The sequence below is a fragment of the Protopterus annectens genome, chromosome 8.part0 (assembly GCF_019279795.1).
Source record: "Protopterus annectens isolate FY-2018-M chromosome 8.part0, PAN1.0, whole genome shotgun sequence".
Lineage (NCBI taxonomy): Eukaryota > Metazoa > Chordata > Ceratodontiformes > Protopteridae > Protopterus > Protopterus annectens.
In genome coordinates, this window is record NC_056741.1 from 926,026,735 (window position 1) to 926,054,452 (window position 27,718).

General features: G+C 40.4%; 1 protein-coding gene across 1 annotated transcript in view; it reads left to right on the top strand.

Annotated features, from left to right (window-relative positions):
- NPHS1 (NPHS1 adhesion molecule, nephrin) overlaps nt 1-27,718 on the top strand; it is a 1,231,105-nt gene that overhangs the window by 1,087,320 nt on the left and 116,067 nt on the right. The window contains exons 23-24 of the mRNA XM_044079328.1: nt 3,253-3,366; nt 10,024-10,045. Coding sequence (XP_043935263.1) covers nt 3,253-3,366; nt 10,024-10,045 — 136 coding nt within the window. The remainder of the gene's footprint in view (nt 1-3,252; nt 3,367-10,023; nt 10,046-27,718) is intronic.

Here is a 27,718-nt window from a genome sequence, read left to right on the forward strand (position 1 = left end):
GATATGGTTTTCTTTAGGTGGAGCATGTCCTTTAATTCTGGGTTGGACATGGCCTTAGATCACCTCTGAGTAGGAGGCATGCAACTGAGTACAACTGTAGTTTCTTCAGTCGAGCTGCATAGGGAATCTGCTTGAGGCCAGTGATCCTCTTGGTGAGCTCAGGAAATCACAGCAGAGACAGTCATGTGAGATACTACCAGTTTCTTTGACAAGGATGATTTGAAGGAAAGGAGGCAAGGAAGGAAGGTTAGTCTGCACTGCAGTAGTCCTACCCAGGCACCCCCACTACGAATAGTGACTATGAAAAATCATGTAGAGAATCCTTAGGGGATGCCTATCAGTGTTTTTAGTGGACCATAATCATATAGACAGCAACCAATATGGGTTCATCATCAGACCATACTAGTGAAATCTGATCCAATATCATAACTAGGTTACAGGTGAATTTAATAGAGCAGTACCAGAAGACAAAGTCCACCTGGACTTCCTAAAGGCATTTGATTCTGTCACACACATGTGACTGACAGGAAAATCCTTCAGAAACACATAAATGCAGAACTCCTTATACCACACAAATAAGAGACAGGAAATCCACCATCAGGACGTAAGTTCTTATATTACAAGCGTTCTAGTACTTTGGCTTCTTGCCTTCTGCTGGAACATTTTAAACTACACAATATGTCCCTTTATATACCATTTAAGATCAGCAATAAATCAATTAAATCATTCTAATTATATCAATTACATCATTATGTGATTAACTACATTCACCATACTCAGTTATTCTTAACAAACTGTAACTACTGTGTAAAAAATAATATTCAACCTATAAATATATAACCGATGTCCCCATATACTACAAAATCATTCATGATAACATTTAACATTCAAATATGGCTGCAATACCCATATATAAATACATCAATAAGTAATATATAAATATATATATATATATATATATATATATATATATATATATATATATATAGACTTGTTCCAAAAAATATGCTAATTAATTTCAAATATTACATATTTACACAATTCATTAACTACTTTAAATATAAATTCTTAACACCTTAATACACGTTCTTATAAATTCTATTTTAATTTTATTTGATATACTTTATTACCTTGATAACATATAAAAGTATTGCTAAACCATATTAAATATTAAGATTATTTTCTAAATTCATTCCTTGGGGACATAATGTGTGATAGTTAATAATCATCCTACTTTCCAGTTGATTCAACTAATGTTTGAAATTACCACTTAAAGACATGGGACGTGCAAGAATACTAAAAATCAAACTGTCTTCCAACCCTTGATGTTTGGAAAAAAAATTCATGGCCACTAGACTTTCAAGTTTTTTCCATCTAACATGACTCAAATGCTCCATAATACGCACCTTCACTTTCCTTCGTGGTTTGACCAATATACCAGAAAATAGGGTCACAGTTGCACCCTATAATATAAATCACACCACAACTGTCACAGTTATAATACTCACTAGCCTTATATAGTTTGCCATTGATCCTAGTACCATCTAAATTTTTAACCCTATGACATACTGAGCATCTTCCCAACCATATCAGCCTACCCTTTTTCCCATGGTATGAAAATGTCTAGAACTCATGCCTTTTTTATTTAATAATTCTTTTAAATTACAATATCTACCATAGGAAAAAGTAATGTGTTTTGGAAACAAACTTCCTATAGTGATGTCATGAATTAGTATTTCCCAAGCTTGCCTCACTATGTCTTCCAAAATAGGTGAAAAATTAGAATATCTGGTTACGAAAAACAGTCTTTCTTCCATCCCTTCATGCTGCTCAATGTTTCAAAATTCTCTACTATAAGGATGACATTCATTTCCAACTCTTCTTTCACCAGTATTCAAAACTTCATTTTTAGCTTTTAACAATGTCTGTTCCTTATAACCTCTGTTCAATAACCTAATGAATGTCTCTTCTAAATTCTTTTCTTTTAAATTTGATTCCGAAGTGTTGGTTACAATTCTCTTAAATTCACCACAAGGCAGTGAACTAATCAGATGTGAAGGATGCATACTGGTTGCATGTAGAAAATTGTTAACTGCAGTAGGTTTCCTATAAGGCTTATGCTGTACCATTTTTGTTTTATCAACATAAAAAGTGACATCCAAAAATGAAATACTGTCCCCACCAGTTTCCCAAGTAAAATTTAAACCATGTGAATTATTGTTTAAAGTACCCATAAAGTTCAAAAAATCTACCTGTTCACCTTTGCATATAAATAATAAATCATCAACGTACCTCTTATAATATATTACATTTCTCAAAAAATAATCCTGTCATAACATAAACTGGTTTTCAAATTCCTTATATAAACTATGGCATACGAGGGGGCAAAAGCTGCCACCATCGCAGTACCCCAAGTTTGCAGAAATAATTTATTTTTCCATGTAAAATAGTTATGTGTAAGACAGAATTCAAACAGGTTCAAAAGAAATGTTGAACGTGGTCCTTCACCTAGCTTTTTAGCCATTGCTTCCATACCCTCTCTAATATTGATGTTAGAATATAATGCATTAACATCTACTGTTGCCCAAAATAAATTATCTTCCCATTTTAAATTAACCAGATCCTGGCATACCTGTTGAGTATTCTTAACATGTGATGGAATCATGTCTAACTGTTTCTTGAAATGAAAATCCAAAAATAAATTCACATTCACAAGAAAAGAACCCACCTCCAAAATAATAGGTCTTCCTGGAGGTTTAGACATGCTTTTATGAACTTTTGGAATTGCATACATAAAAGGACGCCTAGGTGTCTTGACTGTCAATTTTTGTACACCCCTATGCTTCAAAAAAACAAGTCTTTCCCCACGTTCCAAAATATCTTGTAACTCACTTTTGAATCTCTGCAATGGGTTATATTGCAACTCACCATAATACCCTTCTTCTGAAATGATATTCAAAACCATTTCATCATATTGCCATACACTCATGACAACCCAAATGTTTTTTGAAGCATAGGGATGTACAAAAATTGACAGTCAAGACACTTAGGCATCCTTTTATGTATGCAATTCCAAAAGTTCATAAAGATTATCTAATTTATTATGGAACTCGATTTATTTCTATTACATTAGAGTAAGAGATGAATAGAAGATTAAGATCAAGAACTGTTTTAAAGTTCTGCAGGTACAAGTTTTAAAATCGCCATTAGGTTTAAATTACTTTCTTTTGTTATCTCTACACATATTGTTAGGACTTCCAATCCCAGTATATGTTATTGTCATCTTGGCTGCAGCAGGAGCACTTCTTTTGGTATCGAATATCTCTTTCATGGGCTGTTGGATCCACAAGCAACGGAGACTGGCAGGTAAGTACCACAACTCTGTATGTACGTTTGTGTGCTGTCCATACACGACTATTAATATTATGTATATTTATAATGTGTGTGTGTGTGTGTGTGTGTGTGTGTGTGTGTGTGTGTGTGTGTGTGTGTGTGTATATATATATATATATATATATATATATATATATATATATATATATATATATATCTGTGTGTATGTATATGTATATTTATATATATGTATATATATATATATATATATATATATATATATATATATATATACATGTGTGTGCATGTGTATGCATTTATTTATATATGTATGTGTATATAAAACAAGTCAAAATATTGAATGCAAAGTTTACTAAAAACTTTGGGTGCAAAAAAAAAAAAAAAAAAAAGACTGAATGCACAAATGACTGATTGCCAAAAGACCGAATGTATGGGTGACTGAATGCTCATTTCTGTAGTATATGCAAGTAACGGTGTGCAGGAGAATGAATGTTATACAGAGAAGGTTATAGCAGGTGGAATGTATGAGTGCTCATGGATTAGAGTTAGACTTCACGCGAGGTAAAGGGATGGGTTTACAGTTTTGCACACTTGGTGCTGTTTGTGTTCTGTGTCCTTTTGTTTTGCATAGTGGTACTGTAAGGAAAAAGATTAATAGTAACATAATATCTAGGGTTTGCACTAAAGTAAGGTGGTACAAGAGGCAAAATCTGATACTACATCATTCTACCATGTCATTTTGTTAATATGTATGACATTGTTTCGGTTTGCACTGTATATACAAATGTTACAAAAATGGAAAAATAACATTTGAGCAGCTTACATCACAGATCATTAGTGTTTGTCCCTTTTTATTCTCCTAATTTCTATTTTATTGTATTCTATTCATTTTATAACTGAGCAGTTCATACAGTGCCTTGTCTGGAAGCACTGTTTGGTTAAATGATTTGATCGTTATCAGACAGTAAGTGGGGACCGATGGAATCAAAACTAAGACTATTAGATAAACATTATTAAGAGCTCTTAGACTTAAATATGTATGCTGTACTGTAGGCGTTACTATCACAGTTCATTTGGATTGTCGCTCAGTTTTCAAAAAGTACCACCAATCAAAAACGGGAGTTCAATAGAAAAGAAGGTCATAATTAATGAAGAAATGTTTGAAGTTCAAAAAATAAAGCTGCAAAATATCTTAGCCTCATAGACTGTCCTCTGCCTTATTTGGTACAGGCAGAACGTTAGTTTCATAAATGGCAATAATAATTAAAGAAGACAGGCATACATTCACTGTCATTAGATTACATTTCAGAATATGCCCCAAAAGTGCAGAATGTGATAGTTGGGATGTCAACCCCTAATGAAAGCTGAAAAGTAAAGGAAAAGGCACATTAATATGTCATAATACCTAGTAAAAGGGAAAGGTAGGCTGTGTAAGTTGAGCATACCATAACAGTAGATGTTTGAATGATGACTGCTGCAGCAGCCTTAGTTATATGGGTTATATCCTGCCATCTTCAAAGCTACAGGGCACCTTCCAGAAGCCAAAACTGTTAAGCAGCTCATGCTGAACTGACTAAAAGACAAGCCTGGGCACAAAATTCTGCAGACTTTTCTGTCCAGTAGAGAGAGGGAGGCTGACCCATGAAATGACATGGTTGGAATAAAATATAAATGTCCACCCCCTGGCATAAAAAACACACCAAAAACTAGGGGGATAGAGGGAAGAAGCAGCTACTGCAGCAGTGATAATTCAAAGACCTACTGTTAATGGCAAGTTCACCTTATACAACCGTACTATAGTCTATATATTAATAACTGCTGCAGTAGCCTGAGCTATATGGTAGATTACCATAGCTAACTATAGAGAAGGGTCCAGGAGCCCTGGAGAATGGTCCTAGAGAATCATTATCTAGACCTAGAGAAAGAATCAAATTTATAGTGCTTTGTAAAAGTGTATACAAAGGACCAGGTAGAAACTTCTAGAACACTTCTAGAATCCAACCCTTTCCAAAAAGCCATACAAAGCCATGGTCTTTGTAGAGTGGGCTTCGACCCTGCCTGGAATAGATTTGTCATGGTGAGCTTAACAAAAGGTAATAGCCTTATTTAGCCTTATACAACCATTTGGGAATAGTCAGTTTTAACATAAGTTGTCCCTTCTTACCATCAGAAGAAATAAACAATTGTTCTGAAGACCTGAAAGATTTAGTTCTGTCAAGGCAGTACCTGAGTTGTCTGTGGACATCCAACATATGGAATATCCCTTTTCCCTCATTTTAGGTTCAGGAAAGAAAAATGAGAGTTGGATAGCTTGACTTGAAGTAAATTCAGATACCACTTTAGGCATAAAAAGGATTAGTTCTCAAATTAACCCTATCCTTGTGAAAAATGATGTAGGGTTGACTCACTATAAGAGCTTGCAACTCAGATACCCCTTTTTGCAGAGGCCAGAGCAATCAGTAAAACTGTTTTCCATGTAAAGAACCTCAAGTCAGCCAGATTAGCTGGTTCAAATGGAGAAAGCGTTAGTCTCTGTAACATAAAATTAAGATCTCAAGGAGGGGCAAATGGTTTACTTAGATGCCTCTTATGCAAAGCCCCTTTCAAGAACTTTTCAACATGTGGCTGCCTTGAAAGAGGAGGATCCATGGGCAAACATTCTGAAATATCCAATAAATGAACCTCATTAGATGTATAAGAAAGGCCATAGGATAATAACTCACACAAATATTGTAAAACCAGAGAACAACCAGTCCTGAATGGATGGTGGTTGTGTTGTCAGCACCAACTGGGATAACCTTTTCCATTTGTTATTGTATGGTTTTCTAGTAGCAGCTTTCTTGCCTCCATTAGCACCTGCTGCACATCCTCAGAAAGAAAAGACCAAAAAGGAATTGAGTCTATGATCCAGGTGGTCATTTGAAGATGACTGATGTCAGGGTGTATCAAACACCCCTGTTCTTGTGTGAGTAGATCCAGACAGTGAGGAAGCTTGAGGTAGTTCTCCCTGGTCATTTCCAAAAGAAGGAAGAAACACAGTTGCTTCAGAAGTACCCAGGATATTAGTGGAAACGTATACAGGAACATTTCTGCTTAAAGAAAAGAAAAGGCATTTGGATTTGGCTTCCAGGCCTTTTTTGTGTGGAGTTTTGCCAGTTGATTGTTCAGAGAAGAAGCAAAGAGGTTTACTTGTGGAACTCCCCACATATGGATCAAATCTTGGAAGACTCCCATATCTAGTTTCCATTTGTAAGGGTCTGTCCTGGCCCTACTCAGCTTGTCTGCTACACAGTTTTGGCTCAGCCAGAATGTAGGATACCCATAGAGTACGATTGTGCTATGAAGATATATCCTAAGCTAACATGGCTAGTCTGCAAAGGGGTTACAACATGGTTCCCCCTTTCTTGTTGATGTACCACATCACTATGGTATTGTCTGTAAACACTTGAAGAGGTCCCAGTGACCAAAGATGACTCAGAGAATTGAACAACTTGATCAGGACAAGCATCTGCTTGATATTTATGTGCTTGCATCTGTCCTTGGTGTCTCACACCACATGGACTTTTATTTCTCCTGAAACTTCTTCTCAAGAAAAGTCTGAAGCATCTGTGGTGACTGACTGCTTTGGAGCATGGGGAGATAAGGGGAGACCTGGAGTTAAGGATATCTGTTGTCTCCACCAAGTGATTTCTCTCCTGACAAACCCCAGTACCAGGATTTGAAAAGATAAAAGGTGTTGATGCTGGAACCAGAGAGACTTCAGATACCACTGTATCTTTCTCATTTGGAATCTTATCAGATGTGTCATGACAATCATAGATGCCATAAAACCCAAAATCTTGATGTATCCCCTCACAGTGACTGAAGCTTGAATGGAAAACCTTAGAAATAGATCTAAATAAAAAGATACATTTTTTCCTGTGGAACAAAAGCTCTTTGAACTGAACTGATGTATCTAGTTGACATCCCAGAAACACAATCCTACATGAGAGTGTAAAGAAAAAAAATTGAATTTTCTCCAAGAGTCTCAGCTCGTGCAACAGATCTCTCACCCAAGAGACAGAGAGATTCCTGACATTTTGAAAAAGACTCTGCACAGATAAGCAAGTCATATAAATATGTAAAAATGTGGATACCCTGTAGCCTGCAGTAACCAATAGAGTTAGAGAATTTATGAATACTCTTGTTACAGTGGATAATCCAAATGGTAAGGCAGAGAACTGATACTGTATTCAGACACACAAAATCTTAAGAAATGCCTGAAGTCTGGAAGACTAGGAATGTGATGATAAGCATCTTTTAAGTCTATTGTTACCAGGAAACTTAAAACAGGATGAAGAGGTAACAAGCTGTGAAGTATCGTCATTTCGAATTTGGGCACTGTCACAAACGGGTTTAGGAAAAAAAGCTCCAGAATTAGTTTCCAAGCACTTTCTTTGTGGGACTGGGAACATCCTTGAATAAACCCCCTTTTCCCACCTGGGAAGGAGGAACTAGTTTTATCACTCTTTGGGACAACATGTGATGAAGAACAAGTGGAAACTAGAGAATCTTATGTGTAGGGTGAGGAATGACTCCCTGGAAAGGATGAATTTCTTCCCACTGTCATTTGTAGCCTTGATGAATGATTTTCAGAACCCATTTATCTGAAAAAAATCTGTTTCCAAAGAGAAAAAAATGGAGATTCAGACTTTCTTGATGAGAAAAAGGGCCAGGGTGAGATAGGGAAGTCAGAAGGTCTCTTGAATTGTTATTCAGATTTGTTGGAGTGTCCTCGGTTTTGGGAGGTTTAATACTTTTTTTTGGAACATCCTTGCCATTTCTTCTTAAACTTCTGTTTGCCAGTATTCCATTGAATCTGTTTATTCTGCTTTTTGCCAAAATTAGGGGACAAAAAATTAAAATCCCTTGGACAATTATCATTTGGGGGAATCTGATAATGTGACAATATTATTAAGTATAAACTGAGGATGCATACTATGCCTGCCTAGATATGTGCATTATAGATGGATAGATTTTTTTAGACATCATACTAAAGAAGAATACAACAGGTGGTTTGGATACTTCACTATATAGAAAACCAGTGAAAAAATGCACATACATAGCCAGGGATAGCATGCATCCTCAGTCTATGTTTAATAATATTGTTAAAAATCAGATGGCACACATATGTAGGTTAAATACACAAGATACTACTATGAAAGGACAATTAGAACAAATGGAATTAGATTTTTGTAGTAGGGGCTATAACAAAGGAATGGTGAAACACACAAATAGCAATATGCTAAGGGACAGACGCACGTCCCTTCCAACTATTTTTTCTAACTCCAATTAAGAAGAAGTAGGCAGAGTGAAGAATGTACGGTCAAAGGGTAAGAACTGTAAATTTATACCAACTTATGATCGAAAGAAATATTATAGATATTGTCAAAAATATTGGCCTATGTGTTCTCAAGTTCCAGAATTAAAACAAATCTATGAAGCAGGCCCTTTATTTAGTTATAGTAGAGAAGCTACTTTAAAGAATAAATTATGCTATAAGGAACAGATAAAACTTACAGAATATAGTGTTAGTGGAAAAGGTAATTAATAAATGCACTTTTTGCAAATATGTATATATGGAAGAAACTTTTACTCATCCTGTAACTGAAAAACCTTTCTTTAAACAAGCAAATGGTAACTGTAATACTAATGATATAGTAGATAGATGTTGTGTATTTCCTGCTTTTATATAGGCAAAGCTAACCAGAGGCTAAAGGATAGGATATGTAGTCACGTTTCTGAAATAAAAAGGCAGAAGATGACTAATGCATTATACAGACATGCTTGGGATAAAGATAAAAAACATTTATTTAAATTTTCTGATTTTACAAGTAATTCCAACTTACATACAAGGAGGGGACAAATAGAATATGAGAATAAAGGAGGAAGCTAAGTGTATTTTACGTTTTAAGGCCCAGTCTTTACCAGGGTCAAATGAGACCTTTAGTATTAAACCTATTTTAAAAGATCTACTTAATAAAATCCATTAAATTAGTTGATACATATTTTAGCATTTTTGCATTTTTACACATATTTTTTATTGGTTAAAAGTTTTTGAGCACATTTAGATATATATATATATATATATATATATATATATGTTTTAAACTATTTTATTGGTTGATTGAATTATTGCTTAACTGAATTATTGTTTTTAAGTATTTAAACAGTCATTGTAGTATGTGTTACTTGATGCCAGATGAAGCAGTTTTCAGTCTGTGAAATTTGTACTTGCGTAAATAAACATATAGCTACTCATGGTTCCAGAGCCACTGCATTTTTTTATATTTTCTTGAATTGGTTGCTTTTAGCTTTTGGATTTATACCTAGATATTTTTGGTTTTTGAGCAATGTTGTGTAAAATTATAAATTATCTGTGCCACAACAGACTTGAAAGGCTTTAACGTAATAGAGAGTAATATTTAAGGGTATTATGATCTTGAGTATGATGTATGAGAGATTAAACTTAAAAGAGAAGGACAATATGGAGGTCAAAGAATTTTCTTTATAGGAAACCTTTCATGTTACAATGAGTGTTTATGCATTACATAGTTCCATTGTCATAAGTTAAGTTGTATGTCTTTCTGAATATGCTACAACTCACAGACTTCAATTTTTTATTTGCAGATGAAATGAAAAAGGAAGATAGGTAAGATACCCTGAAGTTTATCATATGTAGTTGTGAATTCAAATATTGTAGTCTTTTTTTATATTATGGTTGTGCATGATCTTATTTTTTCCCGACTAGGGATAATAAATAATGCAAATGTCAGTATACTTTGTTTACTTTTATTAACTGGGTTAAATTATTTGGTGTTCAGACCTTCCTCAGCCATAAACTAGGCTAGATTCAAGTAAATTATTTTGTAACATTATTTTTTGTGGATTTTCAAATCAGTGGTTAAACAAAATTCATATAAACAGAGGGCCATGCATTTATTTATTTATTATTTGCTTACTTGGTAGGAGGGCTAATCTTGACCCTTTTAAACATGACCTGGACATGTAGAGCAAGACAAAATAATATATATACAAGTCGCAGTATTTTGTAAAATGTCACTGATGAAGGCATTGGGTTCCAATCCCTTGAAGTTTATATTTTTTTTCTGGCAGTTGAAGCAGAGGATTAAGGCTGTAAGTTGTTAAACAGCTGTTTCCTGTGGTACAGGGTTTGACTCCCTCAGTCCTTACTTTTCTACTGCATGACCTTGAGCAAGTCACTTTACCAGATAGCACTTTGAATTACTGAGAACTAAGAATATGGGATAAGCTCATCAATAGTCTCCTAGACTGCATGCCTAATATTTACTAATGAACCTGCATATTGATGTGGGAGCATGACTTAAATTACTTACATTCAAAAATTGCAATTTTCATGCTGTGAAACACAAGGGAACATTTTCAACAAAGAGAAAGAGAATAACTTCAAGGCATATACATGGGATAGATATGACCTGTAAGCTCATTACTGACTAATATCATTGAGTTTAGTTAAACACGGGTAATTTAAGGAATTAGGCAATTGGAAACGAGCTCAATTGTATTGGTAGGAGTTGGCTTAGATGGAAGTGAAGAAGGGAAGCATACCTCTCAACTGTCCCTGACTGTGCAGGGTGTTCCGAACTTTGCCTCATATTTTTTTTTTTGCCCAATACCCTATAACATTTTGATTTTCTGGTAAATCACTGTGGATTACAAATTCAGTCAGTAATACCAGTCATTAGCATTTTATACTTCTTACTACTCAGAGGGTGATGCAAATCCTGTTGTTCTATAAACTTAAGAGCATTTGAGTAATATTTCAAAGTTGTGTCTGATTTTGAGTCTTTATTTCCTCCTCCAAATTATGTTTGGCTTTCTCCACAATTCTTGAGCAAAAAAGTTTTAAGGTCTGAGGGGAAGGAATTATTTAAGGAAATCTTACAGTAGAAGGTACAAAGAGTATGCCAACAGTTAGGTGAAATATCACTCAAGCTACATCATTCTTGTATTGAGCAGAAAAGATGTTTAACCCGTAAACTGAGAATTTTCTCTTGAATTATGGAGATGTCCAAATGTCCAAAGGATTAAGACTGCTATGAATAAATTCCTTGCTCCTGAATTGAGTTTGAGATGACTTTTTCACTTGCTCCAACTGCAATGATCAGCAGACTAAGGGTACAGTAACTTAGAGATCTTAGGCTAGGTCTTAGAGAGTTATTAGCTATTTATTAACTAGCTAGTTATTAGTTATCAGTTATTAGCTCAGACCAGATAAGTGCAGATTAAGTTCAGGGACTTAGACGTGTACATTATGAATAAAAAAATGTTTTTAGCCCAATATAGATAGTGACACTCCATAAGCCAGACAATAATATGATAAGCAAACATTGTTGGGGTACATGCCAAGGTGAGTGGCATTTGCGTGCTTTCTCACTCTCTCTAGCACATTAGTAGAAGAGCATACTTTATTTTAGGACTAAGATGGTGATGTTTGCTGATGACCTGCTTAGTTTCCAATTCATAGAGTCTCATTATCCTCCCAGCTATTCTTTATTGGTTTAGAGCTTTGCTAGTGAAATCAGCTGGTTCTAGGACATGTAGCTGATGCATAGGTCATTCAACATAATGTTAAAAAAAAAATAACAGCTGAAGACTTGAAAGTGTGCTCATTGAAAGGATAAAATCAGTCATGCTTTCTTATGTAATGATGGTGATGTTGGTATAACATAGAGGTAAGGAGAAATTCTCCCATATATTGATCCACTTTTACACGATACCATTTTTCTACTACCTGCCCCAAAGCATGCCTGCCTTAAACCCAATGTGCTCAGTATTTTGGGAAAAAGTTAGGCTTGGATCCAACAATACCATTAGATCTTTGATTAGCTATCTGTGTAAGAGGATACCTGTTATGAAACAAGTACCTCAAGTGAATTGGGCCAGGATATCTTTGCAGCTATATAAAATAATACAGACACTGTTAGAGTTAAACGTTTTTTATATAGAACCTAGTTCAAATCCAAGTTAATAAAAGTTTTAAAGAGGATTGAACAACTGATAAATTTCTAACAGAAATGAGCAAAAACCTTAGGGTTCCTGCATGAAACAGACTTCCTTCATACTGGGTATGGATTAAACTAATTTGGCTTGTCTTCCCTGTGTTAATCAGAGAACCAAGGCAATAAGATCTTCTCTGCACAACAGTTTCATGAGCTCTATGATTAGAAGTGTGTAGACTACAAAGTCAAAGTTCTTTAAAGGTTCACAGAAAGCACACATGCCTTTTGGTCCTTATCCTTTTTGCTGTATATAGCATCTATTACTATAAGCAGGGCAGATATAGTACTACAATCCCTCCTAAAATCATGCTGGTACTCCTACTCTATAGCTGCAAACAGATTTAAGAATTTCATCATCATCATCATCATCTTCTTTCGGCTGTTCCCGTTAGGGGTCGCCACAGCAGATCACCTGTTTCCATTTCTTCCTGTCCTCTGCATCTTGCTCTGTCACACCAACCACCTGCATGTCCTCTCTCACCACATCCATAAACCTTATCTTAGGCCTTCCTCTTTTCCAGTTACCTGGTAGCTTCATCCTTAGCATCTTTTTCCCAATATACTCAGCATCCCTCCTCAGCACATGTCCAAACCAATGTAATCGTGCCTCTCTGGCTTTGTCTCCAAACCTTCCAACCTGGGCTGACCTTCTAATATACTTATTGCTAATCCTGTCCACCCTTGTCAAACCCAGTGTAAATCTTCCCATATTTAATTCTGCCACATCCAGCTCAAACTCCTGCCTTTTTGTCAATGCCACTGTCTCCAACCCATATAACATAGCTGGTCTCACAACCCTCTTGTAGACCTTCCCTTTCACTCTTACAGGTACTCGTCTGTCACAAATCACTCCTGACACTCTTCTCCACCCACTCCATCCTGCCTGTACTCTCTTCTTCACCACTCTTCCACACTCACCGTTACTCTGAACTATTGACCCCAAGTATTTAAACTCATCCACCTTCACCACCTCTACTCCTTGCATCCTCTCCATTCCTCACACCACGCCATGCACCCAAATTTTTGAAATTTCTGTTCAAAAATGTTTGAGACTGCAAAGGGATAAATTAATTTTTGTGAAGAAGAAGATAATCTTAATGTTTCTTTATGTACAGATTGGCAGATTGCACAAAACATCTTAGTTTAAGATAATCTTGCTTTATGCAGAGGTGTAACTAACAGTTTTTACTCTCAGTGCTGTCCCAGTCCCAGTGTGGTGCCTCTACAAAAAAAAAAAAAAAAAGCATATAAATGCTAGTATACACAAAAGAGGGATTGTGATCAGCCAGATGCACCCCCTAACACCCCTGTCTAGCTATGCTAGTGGCTTGAAATAGTGTAGCAAAGTCACTTTTTAATATTTATTGGAAAGGTTTGTGGACTTCATCTCTACTGCACAGATTCTCAGATTCTGTCACACTGAGCCTTCAGTGAACTGTAGAAAACCCTCTGCTAGATATCGGCTTCAATAAGCAGTAAAAAAGAAACATTCTGCACTGTAACCAAGCAGGCCACCCCACCATGCAGCCACACACTCATGCTTCAAATACTCATATAATAACATTTATAAAATGACATTCTTTCCTTCCTTTCACTTGCAATCAAATAGATACTTTTGTTGATAATTGTTTTTCTGTATTTAGTCATTTTTGCTCATACAACGAAATGCTAGATTGTTAAAGGATACAGCATTTTTCAGCTGGCTTGGATCTCATTTGAACCAGGCCTGGGATTCCCTACATGGGCTAACCTTATAATTTTAGAATTTTTGATAGCCAGCAATGGCTTACAACTCAGTCTCTGCCATAACTGGTAACACGTTGTCTTGGATAGCATTAAGGGCCATAAGTCCAGTAGGCTACTAACTTCCAAAACTAATTAGTCCACACTGCTTTGATCAGTAATGGTTTACTTTAAATGTACAATGTTCATTAAGTGGGAACACTGAACTGATCATTTGAGGGATTGACATGCCTCTTAACAAACCTTTAATCTTTATCAAAACAAAATGTAATCTTTTACATGTTATATTTAGGAGGTGTGCTTGTCATGCTTAGATCCGGACCCTAGAATAGACAATTTTCATCTCACCTCTATGGTAGATCACTTTTTCTGGACCTTTATGTCATACTCACAGTTGTCTTAGCTGGAAGAAACACACTGCTGTCACTTGCCTTAGAGCAACAATCTCTCTCTCTCTCTCTCTCTCACTGTTTTTCTATCTCTCTGTGCATATATATGTGTGTGGTATTCATTGAAAACAGGAAGCTTGAATAATTGTGTGTACAATAAGTTGGGTTGGGTGAGAATGTCTAAGTGTTAGTAATTTATGTTAAGAGTAAGGGGTAGCTAAGGTGACAGATTTTATGGTGTGTGCATGAAAGTGTTTGACAATTAAGAATTAGAGTGATGGCTAAGTAATGGGATAGATTTGATGGCATATGTGTGTGTGTGTGTGCGTGCACGTGCATGTGTATATGTGTGCGTGTCTGTGTGTGTGTGTGTGTGTGTGTGTGTGTGTGTGTGTGTGTGTGTGTGTGTGTGTGTGTGTGTGTGTGTGTGTGTGAATAGTTTGGAGTACTTGAGTGAAATTTTTGGCTACCAGTTTGTTTGACAAGGTTCTCATGAATATTTTTGAGTATGTCTGATGCTTCATAGGTTAGAGTTAGAGGAAAGAAAGGCTAGGCTACTGTTGTATGTATTTTTGGTGCATGTGTATGTGTCCCAGTGTCTTGTGTATTGGTATTGTTAGAGAGAGGGCATTATCATGACACGAGGAACACAGATCACCAGTGTTATCAGCTGTTACCTTTAAATATGCATAGCATTTATTACACTGTACAAGATATTTGTTCATTAGCAAATCATTAATTGAATACTCATTTAAGGAATCCATATTCAGCTTCAAACTAATAAAATATTGTAAAAGAAAAGAATAGTCAAAATCAGTAAACACAGAATTCAAAGAGAACTTAAATCAACTTCTATGACCAAAAATCACACCAGCAATATACAACTAAATAGTAAAGTAAGTACAGTAAAGTTGTTTTGACCTTACAAGTCCTGCAAGCCAGACAAAAGTTGTAATTCCTTTAGGTCACTATCGCTCGCTGTTGCACTTTTTTTAACAGTAAAGATCAATAAATCACAAACCAAGGTAGGATTGTTTAGATATTCATTCCTTTGCAACCAGTGAATGGTAAACCTGTTGTTTCTACCTGGATCTAGTCAAAAATGTTTAAAACTCAAAGAAAAAAATAAACCTCAAAGTAAACATAATTTTAAAAATCAAACAAAGTGTAACAAAATAAGAGCACAAATCAAGAATCAGTCAAAGTATGCAAACCGTAAATGAAAAAATCCAACGCAGTCACACAAAAGCAGTAGTATCACAACACTTCAGTTCTCAGTAATATGCAAAGGCCATAGGTTTAGGACCCACACTTCCAATTAAGCTTTGCATGATACAGCTGCATGTTAGTTGGCTTCCCAGGGTTTTGCCCACTTCACACTAAGCCTAGTGATTTCCAGCAGACTTACCAAGTGTGGTTCAAACTTGTCCCAGATTATTTTGAACACAAACACATTTCCCCGGATTCTCAAAACCTTGCACGGCATGCATGATTAGTGTTAGATGAAATATTGTCAATATGGCAGCCGAGCGATCCATGTACATGCATGTCTGATGTGTGCGAGTGCTGTAGCAGTAGTGCCGCACGTCCCCAGCCCCTATATGCAAATTACCCCATTTGCAGGTGAAAACCATGCAAATGATGTAAAATTGCCATCCAGGAAGCAGGAATCAAGGCATGCAGGACTAGCGTAACATGCAGAAATGTACTCAGTTAGTAACCAAGTACGGCGCTACAAACTGCAAAACAGAGCTATGACAGCTCCAAATCAGGCTGCATGGCATTGAGGAAGCATGCCAATGGGCAAGTAGAAGGCCATTGGCATTGCAAACAATGCCAGATGTACAAAATACAACTTTTATGATATGTCCGCCGATCATGTCTATTGAAGCATAGGGCAGCAGCACGCAAATGGTACCGGTGGGGAAATAATAAAATAAACCTAAAAACAACAGTCTAACTAAAATTAGTATTCCGTCATGCAAGTCAATGACAGGCAAAAGACAACATAAGCAGTGAGTAGTGGTTGCTAAGGGGGGAGGTACAGTGTGACACATGTAACTATGCATTAGCAGGCAATTCTATGCAAATGAGGGGAAGGATAATGAATTCCGTTTTTTCCCAGCATGTGAGGCAGGTCCTAACAGTGTATGAGTATGGATAGCTGAGTGCAAGACTAGGAGGTAGGTGACATCATGTGTGGGAGTGTCAGGCATGCTGTTAGCGGATTGGAGCCCTGTGGCTCGGGGTTGCATCCAGCTCAGCACAGCAAAGCCAGGAGGTGTGTCTAAACTTGCCCAGCACATATAACACAATGTAAGCGGGTGTGAGTGCCGCGCAACAGGATCTACAGGAAGATAAAGAAAGTGATCCCAGGAAATAGTTGCAGTGTGCACATTGCAGTACACCGATTGCACGGCACACCCCCAGGATGAATAAGAAGGGCAATGGGAAGGGAAAGTTGCAGTAGGAAGTTAATCAAGAGGTACTAGGTTTGCTTCCAGGTAAAACGGATCGGAACCAGCCAATTACATAGTCAGCAGACCAGCCCAGCCCAGAACGCCACTATAAACTATGCAAACACCTAGCCCTCTGGTTTTTCCCACACCCTACACCACCGGTGTAAACAAGCGGGAAACTTTTAACACTCACAGCAACAAAATGTTAGAGGCTGCAATAGCTATCATACAACTTGTGAAAGAGGCTGAGGGTGGCGAGGATGGACATACTACCGACCAACCCACAGTGAGGAGACAGAGAAGAGTGTACAGACCCAGGGTGACCTACCATGAGCTACATGAGCTGGAGATATAGGGTAGACAGGGACCCCCTGCAGCAGATTGTTGAGCTGTGCTGGCCATGCCTGACACACAGAACTAACAGAGGGGAACCCATCCCAGTGGAAACGAAGGTATGTGTAGGCCTAAGAATACTAGCTACAGGTACCTTCCACAGGCCTACTGGGAATATGAAAGGGGTCTCACAGGCATCAGCATCCAGGGTACTCCACCAGTTCCTGTATGCCATGGTAGCACATGTTGGTGAGCATGTATATTTCCCCCTTATCCATGAGGCATTGGCCAGCAGTATGCGTCTCTTCCACCAAATAGCAGAATACCCTGAGGTAGTGGGTGCAATAGAGTGCACGCACATACGCATCAAAGCACCCATACCCCTCATTCAGAGGCCCGGTGAGCAGGGTAGGGTTTACATCAACCGCAAGGGCTTCCCCTCCATCAACTGCCAGGTCATGTGCGATGCCCAGGGCATAATACTGAACGTGTGTGCTGGCTGCCCTGGAAGTTATCATGATTCCCACATCTGGCATCTGGCGCAGCTGTACCAGAAATTTGCCATTGAGGACATACCACATGGTCACCTAGTGGGGGATGCTGGATATGCACTGGAGCCATGGTTGATGACTCCCATCAGAAATGCACACACACCCAAACAAGAACTCCATAATGAGGTACACACATAAACAAGAATCATAATAGAGTGTGTGTTTGGGATGCTCAAGTCATGTTTCCGGTGCCTGGACACATCCGGTGAATCCTTGCAGTACTCACTAACTACATGAATCCAAATCGTCCTTGTATGTGCCATGCTACACAATATGATCCTGTGGAAACAGCTGCAGCAGGAGCAGCAAGGGGCAGGGCCATATAGCCCCCCACCAAGGCCAAGGCTTGCACAGGCATAGAGTGACTCGGAGGAGGAACAACCTGAGCCTGCCCCAGTAGGCAGAAGGAGGCATGCTCAGTATGCCCTGGCCCTAGTAAAGAGGCAATGCATAGCACATACACTGACATGGGAGGGACCCAGGGAATAGCACCTCTCTCTGACTTTCACATACAATAAAAGGGATGCCAAACATTACACTGCCTGTACCTAACCATGTGTAGGCAGTGTACTATGTGCATCCAACATAGGCAGCCCTGCAGAACCATGTTCAATACTGGGACACCCACAAGATAAGGGACTCATACATGTCAGTCAGGAGGGGGTGGTCACATACCCAACAACAGTCACAGCCAGCAGGACAGTTGTAGACAAACACAAACAAATGCCATACTATGGCCTCTGAATGAGGGGTATGGGTGAACCCCCAACCCAGGCCTACACAGACAGACTACAGCAGGCCAGGTAGTGGGATGTCAGTTGTGATGGCTAGGAAGTCAGAAAATAATGTGCATGCAATCAAAAGATAAAAACAGAAGTACACCGGTATGGCATAGCCAGCATGATGGGTAAGACTGCTGACTGAATTGGACTACAGGACATACCAGTATAGTCCTAGCAAATGTGTACAACTGTCAGGTGTGCCCCCCACCCCATATAGAACTACAGTAACAGTCAGGTGCACCCCCCCAATCCTGTGTAGAAACATAGAAATAGTCAGGTGTACCCCCTCCCCCCGCTATGCAGACATGTTGCAACAGTCAATGCTAAATGATCGGTGGATACCCTGCAGACACAGCATGCTACCTGTCTGTGTACAACACAAAGGTCAGCTGTGCAGTATAAACCTCCAGACATGCCCAACACATGCATAACAGATGGCTTTACTGGGCATGCTCACACACTTAGAGAAATGAAGGCAATGACAGTCATCAACATACTGACAGGTCATACTTGGCATGCTCACACACTTCAACACATGAAGGCCATGTATTTAAACACCAGTGGACCAGACATATCCAGCAGTTGCAATAGTTACCACAGACACATGTCAGTATGAACCACTCATGCCTTGCACACACAGTGGACAGGAATACAGACATATATGTAAGGACAACACACTATAATACGCCAAAGGTAGATGGATATAGATGTGTGGAAGAGGGTGACTGTGACAAGGAGCCATCCATGCCTGTCCCACCGAGCACACAGCCAAAGGGCCCCAAGCACATCAGTTGCAGATGTCACACACTGCAGTTATTAGCGACCAGTACCTGTCAGCACCACAGACTATGTGGTTCATGTGCCAGCTGCGCAATATGGCTATACAAGGACATAGTCAGCTAGTTGCCCTAGACACGCACCTGTGACATATGACCCCATGTGTGGCTGCCTGTGGCATGTCACCATTACATGAAGGGTGTATGGGCCATGCACACACTGACCACCCCATAGCAGTACCCTGACAAGCCTGCCGAGGTTATCCAATGTGAAATACACCTTTGGGAGAGTTGTAAGCCAGTAATCTCTGTGGCGTGCCCCATAAATGCAAACTGCTGTAGTGTGATAGACTAGTTAGGTAGGAGTTCTAACCCCAGACATGGCAACTGTGTGTGTGAGTGTATGTCACTGTTCGTGTGTTTGTCTGTCTTTCACGGACTGTGTAGAGAGCAATGCTTTCAGGTAACTCACACCCTGTACATTTCACATACCCAACTTCGGCAAGGCTGCTGATGTCATCCACCTAGAAATACTCCCCTGGGAAAGCTGTACCCAGTAATCTCTGTAGTACATGCTGTAACTGTGTACTGCTGCAGTGTGATAATGTAGTTAGGTAGGAGGTCAAACTCCAGACGTGGCAACTGTGTGTGTGAGTCTGTGTGTGCGTATGTGTGAGTGTCTGTCTGTAACTGACTGTGTAGAGAGCAATGCTTTTTAGGCTACTCACACCCCTTACAAGTCGAATACCCTCCGTTGGCAAGGCTGCTGATGTCACGCAACTTAAATAAACCTCTGGGACAATCGTAGCCCAGTAATCTCTGTAGCACGTCTCGTAACATTGTATGGCCATAGTGTGAATAAGGAGTTAGTTGGGAGTTCTAGCCCCTGACCTGCCAACTGTGTGTGTATGCATGCATGTTTGACTGTGTAGAGAGCAATGCTTTTAGGTTGCTCACACCCCATACATTTCACATACCCAACTTTGGCAAGGCTGCTGATGTCACCCACTTAGAAATACACCTCTGAGAAGTTTGTAGACCAGTAATCACCATAGAATGTCCTATAACTGCATACTACTGTATTGTGAATTAGAAGCGTGGTTGGGTTCCATCCCCACACATGGCAGTTTTGGATGTAGTGTGTGTGTCACTGTCTGTATAGGGAGCAATGCATTTTAGGCTCGTCTCTTGTAGTCATTTCAAAGCCATACTTTTGCAATCCTGCTGATGTCAGTCAGTGTGAAATACACTTTTGGGCAAAGTGTACTCCGGTAATATCCATGGCATGTACTATAACTGCGTACAGCTGTAATGTAATACACTAGTTAGGTAGGGGTTCTACTCCCAAACATGACATGTGTGTGTGTGTGTGTGTGTGTGTGCGTGTGTGTGCGTGCGTGTGTGTACGTGTGTGTGGGTGTGTGTGTGTGTGTGCATGTGTATTTGTAATCCATATCCTGTGTAGAGATGTTTCTGACTGTGTGGCCAGTGTGGAGCGGGTTTTGCATATTTCTTATATGGTGGCCATACTGTATATCACACTGTCCACTGTACAGGGATAACACATGATATGGCTGAGAGGCTGGGGAGCAGAGCCATACCCAGACATCTGACATCAAGGCTGGGAAATCACAGTTAGCAACCTCAGTATTACCCAGAGCACACTCTCACCCCAAGTGTCATACACACACATGCTTAGGTAACAGCCAATATGTGGGTAGTACACTGCATATTGGCCACTGATAGTAACTATGGAGTAACAGTGGTGGGCCACAGAGAGAATGACATCCAGTCCATCTGTCCAATATGCACATACATGCAGACAATGCACCTCCCCCATGTTCCCCAATGGGCAACTGCACCACCGGTGGTGCCATCACATGTGAACCACAATGGACACACCATGCCTGACAACATGCCCGAATGGACAGATGCTACTGAAACCAAGGAATGTGGATAGCATGCACACCATGTAGGTGCATGCTAAAGCCACTGGCAATTACCAGCTCCCGCCACAGGTAGGCAGGACTGGCACATCTGATGATAATCTGTATTCACAACATGGGCTGGACACCCCAGGTACAGTTCCACATGTCACTGTACATGCATGTGGGAGGTGTGCACATCCCAGATGCTGTCCATGTCATGGACAAAGGAACACAGACATGGCAAGCGATGCACAGCATTGTCCACACACAGTAGTCACCCAGGTGACCAGATGGGGGACACAGTACCCACCTGTGTGGGCAAATGCATACACTACATCCATGAGACACAATGCAGACCACCATCATGTGGCCTGATGCCAAGGTACACCCATCGCCTAGCTGTGCACAGCCATCTGGTGCAGTCGAACACCATGCACCTGTGCGAACATGCATGCATTCATGTCAGTAGTGGCACCCTGTCTGTTTGTGTGTTTGTGTGTTGCATGCTGCAGATGTTCACATCCACACTTTCTACAACCCCCATGAGCATACTGCAGCATGCTGTCTGATGTCAGACTCCTTCCCATACCCTTCACTCGTACAGCCCCCATATGACCTGTGTGGTGCATGGAATACCTGCACAGTGATGTGATGTGGCAATTCCACAACTGATGAGTTGCAAACCTGGCCCTGCCATGTGTGTCAGTGTGTGTGTGTATGTCCTTGTGATAGTGTGGCTGTGTTGACGCTGGCACCTGTTCATGCCGACAGGCACATGCATGTCACCTACAGTACAGCTACTGTATCCCTATTGCAGATGTCACTCACCATCACATATATGTTCAGGTAACCCATGTGGTGCATCCACTAATTGCAGTGAATTGTGCTAGCACTACATAGTTGTCAGGGGTTTGATACCCTGTGCTGATAGGTGTGTGACACAACCATGCTTCAATTTTACCCTCCCACCCCTTCCTGACATGTATTGGCCTCTGTCTGTGTCCCCCACCCACTCTCAGGTGAACATGGAGACCTACACCTGCTTTGCTTAGGCAGCAGCATGTGTAATGTAAGTAATGCTCATGATCAGCTGATAGCCTCTGCATGAATCGCAGCCCTCACCTAGCTGATTGCATGTGAAGCAGCTGTGGCAACATCCCCATCACCAGTTGTATGGTAACACACCCCAATACCCACGAACATCATGGTGGTGTCTGCCCTTTCCACCCAGTGTGAGCAGGAACTAGATCTGTCCTGTGCCAAACAGCATCCCAGATGGATTGCGGTGTACCTCTAACAACATACACTGTGGAAACAGTGCAACAAATGAGAGATGGATATGCCTGACCTGACTACAGACTGTAAGTGAATTTGGAGTAATGTTGCTTTCACAGTGTTTGTGTGGATATGGCTGATGCACATGTCTCAATACCTGCCATGTCAGTTCCATGTTGATGGGGAATCTCCATCTGCAGGGTCATCTGCAGCCTGGGCAGTGTTGTGTCCATGGCTGCATGTGTCACTCATGGAGCATGTAGCTTGACTGCTGAAGGTAGTGTGAGGATTGCAGTCAGTAGATGGAGAAAGCTGTCGTAGTCACAGACATCATATCCCTCAAAGAACATATGTTGCAACAACCCTGTAACAACAGTAAATCTATGTGGTGATCACAGCTAGATGTCCATATTAGCACTGTGTATGTGCTCCCAGCCACACATCTGTTAACCTTTGTACATATGTCATGCATTGAGTGGTGCATATGTATTGTACACTATAATTTGTGGCATCATATCTGAGAACAAGCCACTGATATATCTGACTGCTACACATGTTATGTACAGTAGGGGTTGCATTGCATTATCTGCACATTCTGAGGATGTTCATACAGTACTGAGGTCTCTGTACCTATGGTGAATGTCTACACTGTATGTAGTGTTGATATTTATTTATTTATTTATTTATTTATTTAACATTTGTTGACCGGGAATGTCCGACTAGGTTCCACAGAGCCTGTTTTCAGCGGAGGCCCGGGGATAAATGCTCCAGATGCATGTCTTTGGAATGTGGGAGGAAACTGGAGTACCCTGAGGAAACCCACGCGAATACAGGGAGAACATGAAAACTCCACACAGAAGGCACCCCAGCTGAGAATCGAACCGGAGAACCTCTTGCTGTGAGGTGACAATGTTAACAACTGCACCACTGTGCCGCCTATGTACCTCAGCTTGTGTACAGACTGTAGTGGATGACATTGTTCTAGTTCCCCTACTATCAGATGTTACATACTGCCCCACTGTATGGTACTGTAGTGGCGTACATGTTTGTAGGGCCATAAACACACGTGTCCCATACCACAGACAGCCACCATACCAAACTGTGTAGCAGGCCAGTATATATATATAGATATATATATATATATATATATATATATATATATATATATATAGGGCAGTCCGTGAGTGGCACATATGAGGATGGTGTCGAACACATAGTCCATATACTGTAATACCATGCTAGTTAACCATATGTGGCTGTGGCTGTGTTCACATTGGTTGTGGATATGCACTGTCACACAGGTGTATCCTACTCTGTGCTGTGACATGCCTGTGGAGCCTGCTTTATATGCATGTACATGTGCATTCCCCCTTGGGAGGTATAGGCCAATGTTGAGCCAGTCTGCCTGCAGCCTACACAGTGCATTGTGACATGCCTAGCAGCTGAGTGTATCTACCCAGTGGGATGTCATGTGCAGATAGATACTTTTCAGATTTCCCACCGCTGGACCTCCCCTAGCAGTCATGTATGTCAGACAGGGCAATGGGATGCAGTGCAGATCTATGTCAATACCTATTGTGTAGTACGTGGTCATGGCACCCCTGTACCAGAGGTTATACTGTTACAGGCCAGGCAGGGGTGTGTGAATGCATGACCTATCGTGGACATTATATACCAGTCGTTATGTGTTATACCCATCTACATGGCCATCCACATCCATATTGTCAGGCATGGTACACATGTGTAGCACGACAGGCCTATGTGTATTCCTCTGGACTGTACAGACTGTGTCAGACCCCACATATATTGGCCAGTAACTCTGCTGCAGTCCACAGTGGCATTACTTGCTAGCAGCGGTACTGTACCCTGATGTCCTTTGGATGTCATCCAGTAACCAATGGCATACATGTTATGAGCAGATGTGACCTGCCACACACACCATGTCTGTAAAGACAATCCCAATGACAGTAGCAATAGCCTAGTAGTATACCTGCAAGAGATACCTGACATCCCCTGCAACTACGACTTTGGGAACATACAGGCTGGGGTTGGCCTGCACTTCAGGTCCAGGAGCTATGATGGGAATATATGTACATATACATATCCAGATAGCCAGATATACAATTACACATGTATTCTACAACCATTTAACACTGTCATGGTAACCACCTACTATTGATTCCAACATCATGTGTGCACGGTCTCATTATATCTCCTGTGTGATGGGCATCCGTCTTGTGTGTGTACAGCAGTGGTACTGACAGCATGTAGCAATTCCCCATACAGGAGAACCAGCACACTCAGGGCAGCCACATATTTGTAGGAGGATTAGGACGTACAGACAGACTGTGAGTGGAGTTGTGTTATGCTTTGTACAGTACTGGTGTTACAGGGTGTGGGTGTACATACTAGTTTGCCATGGACTGCAGTCCATCTGCATAGCACACAAATGTGGGCTACCATCATGCTAGCTAGAGCTGTGCCTATCATGTATTTGTCTGTCCACCACACAGGTCTTGTGTCAGATAATACACTGGCAGTGTGTGTGTTGCATGTTACTGGTACAGGGCTACATCCATGGTTGTCCATACCAGCAATTCCCTGACTAAGGGTATGTTACAGACTATCCTGTAACACCTGCCCCTTGTGTGGTGTATGACAATAGTTGTCCACATATGTGCCTGTATTCCAGCCTCTGTCTATCACCTACATACCAATTTGTGCACATATGTCATGTTGTTGGTGGTTGATCCATAGTGGGCTGGGAATATAACACACTGCCATGTGTGCCATCAGTCCACTGCCGTTGTAACCCCCACACATATGGTGGGGCTGGGGCCATACATGTTTTGGTGCCAGCTACACAATACATGTGTGTGCCCTCATGCACTGCAGAGCCCAGTGTATGTAACAGTGGTATATGGCCCTGCATTATTGAGTTTGGGGGGAGCACCATAAAAGACCTAGGCTGCTACAAATTGTGGGGGTTTCAGGGCTGAGCTGCCTTAAATTATCTGGATGTACTGTACCATATACTTCACCTATATACACATTACTGACATGGATCTGGGTACTGCAGGACAACTGCCCCCTGCCATACAAACACTTCTGTGTGTTGGAATGCTCATGATGGTGTCAGTTATGCCATGTTATGTAGCAGTTACATCCCATGTGCACATAAGGCGTCTATATCTCCTACTGTATTTGTACAGTGTGCAGATAGAGGCTGCTGAACTATACACCTAGAGTACGTACTGTCGATTGTTTGGTATCCTGTGGCCAAGTGTGTCTTTCCTATTGTACAATGTGAATGACTTATCCTGGACAGCAACAGCTGTGAATCTTTCGAGCCTACTGTATGAGTGTAACTGGTCCACTGTAGCATCACTCCGTTGATGTAGTTGTCAGTGTCTGAACAGCTATATGGCATGGCATGTAGAACTGTAATAGTACACGATGATAGGTTACCATGTATGCAAACCTGTTGGTGTTGTTTCACGTAAGACCTATTTGTGGGTGTATGCCACAGGCAATGATTGTCATTTGTATGGGTGGCACATACAGTGTCCAGTCGTTCAGGGGTCAACTGTAGGCATAGTGGCTGTTCCATATTGTGTGCACCTACCACTTATGTATTGTACTGTACATATAATTATGTGTGTATGTGTAGTCACATGTATATGTACATATATATATATATATATATATATATATATATATATATATATATATATATGGGTCTACTTCTGTTGGTCGACAGCCCATTTCACTGACATTCATTTGGTCAACAGCTCATTTGATCGACAAAAAGTATTCAAGGCAAAAACCTGGGATTTGCTCCCCTCCCCACTGTTGTGCGACTGTGGAGTTGTTATATATAGTTGGGAGGTGTGGGGGGCACAGCCCCCCACATTGGGGGGGTGTGGGAGGTGAAGCCCCCCACCTAGAATGTTTGTTGATCAAATGAGCTGTCGATCAAATGAGCGTCAGTGAAATGGGCTGTTGACCAACAGAAGCAGACCCAAATATATATATATATATATATATATATATATATATATATATATATATATATGTATAAAATTATAAATATATGTACCTGTATCTGCATATCTGTGTCTGTGTATTTGAAGCCTGGTAATGTTGATGGCTTCCACATAATACATTCTCCATTGGAGTCAGACTGTACTGCATGATATGTTACCCATAACAGCCTGAGATCATACAAGTGGGATGTAGTACAGGTAACATTGTGTGCCCATGTTGCCACTGGCCATGGTTATGGGATTGCCAACACTTGATAGTGTATTGCAGGGCGGGTGTATTTGGCTGGGTGATACCTATTCATATGACCCGTATAGTGTGATGTGCCTCTCAACCCCATTTCTGTAACATTTAGCCTGTTACACTCCACTGCCTAACAGCTACATGTGCCTTGCAGTACCAGCACAACAGTGTTGCACTAATGGGTCTGTAGGCATGGGAATCCCATTAAGGTCTGCCACATGTGTGTGTGTACATGTGCATGTGTGCATATCTGTAGGGTACACCGGTCCGAGTCCACATACTCCTATTTCAATACACATTGCCACACAATAGTACGGATATTGTTGTTGTCGTCCATAGGTGTGGCAATGCAATGCAACACCCTTCTATGCCTGTGGCATGTGCATCACATGCATATCCCTGTGCTACCACTGCTGTGATATGCAATGGGTTGTTTTTGTGTCGTGGCCACTGTGTGATTGTGGGTATGTCAGAGTATCTAGATGGGTTCTAGTGTGTACAATACCCAGTGGGGTATGTGGGTGCTGTGTAGACTGTTTTAACACCATGGTACACCTGGTATATGGCCCACGTACCACTCTCAGGTGACCAATGTCACCATCACCCATACAGGTAACAGAAAACAGGATACGGCCCAGTTACACATGTGCTGTGTGCAGCCTATCTGTAACACATTGGACACATGGACTAGTTAATTATCAACTATACAACCAGGTCTCTAAGATGTGTGTCCACCCATTATGTGTCAGTCAATGTGT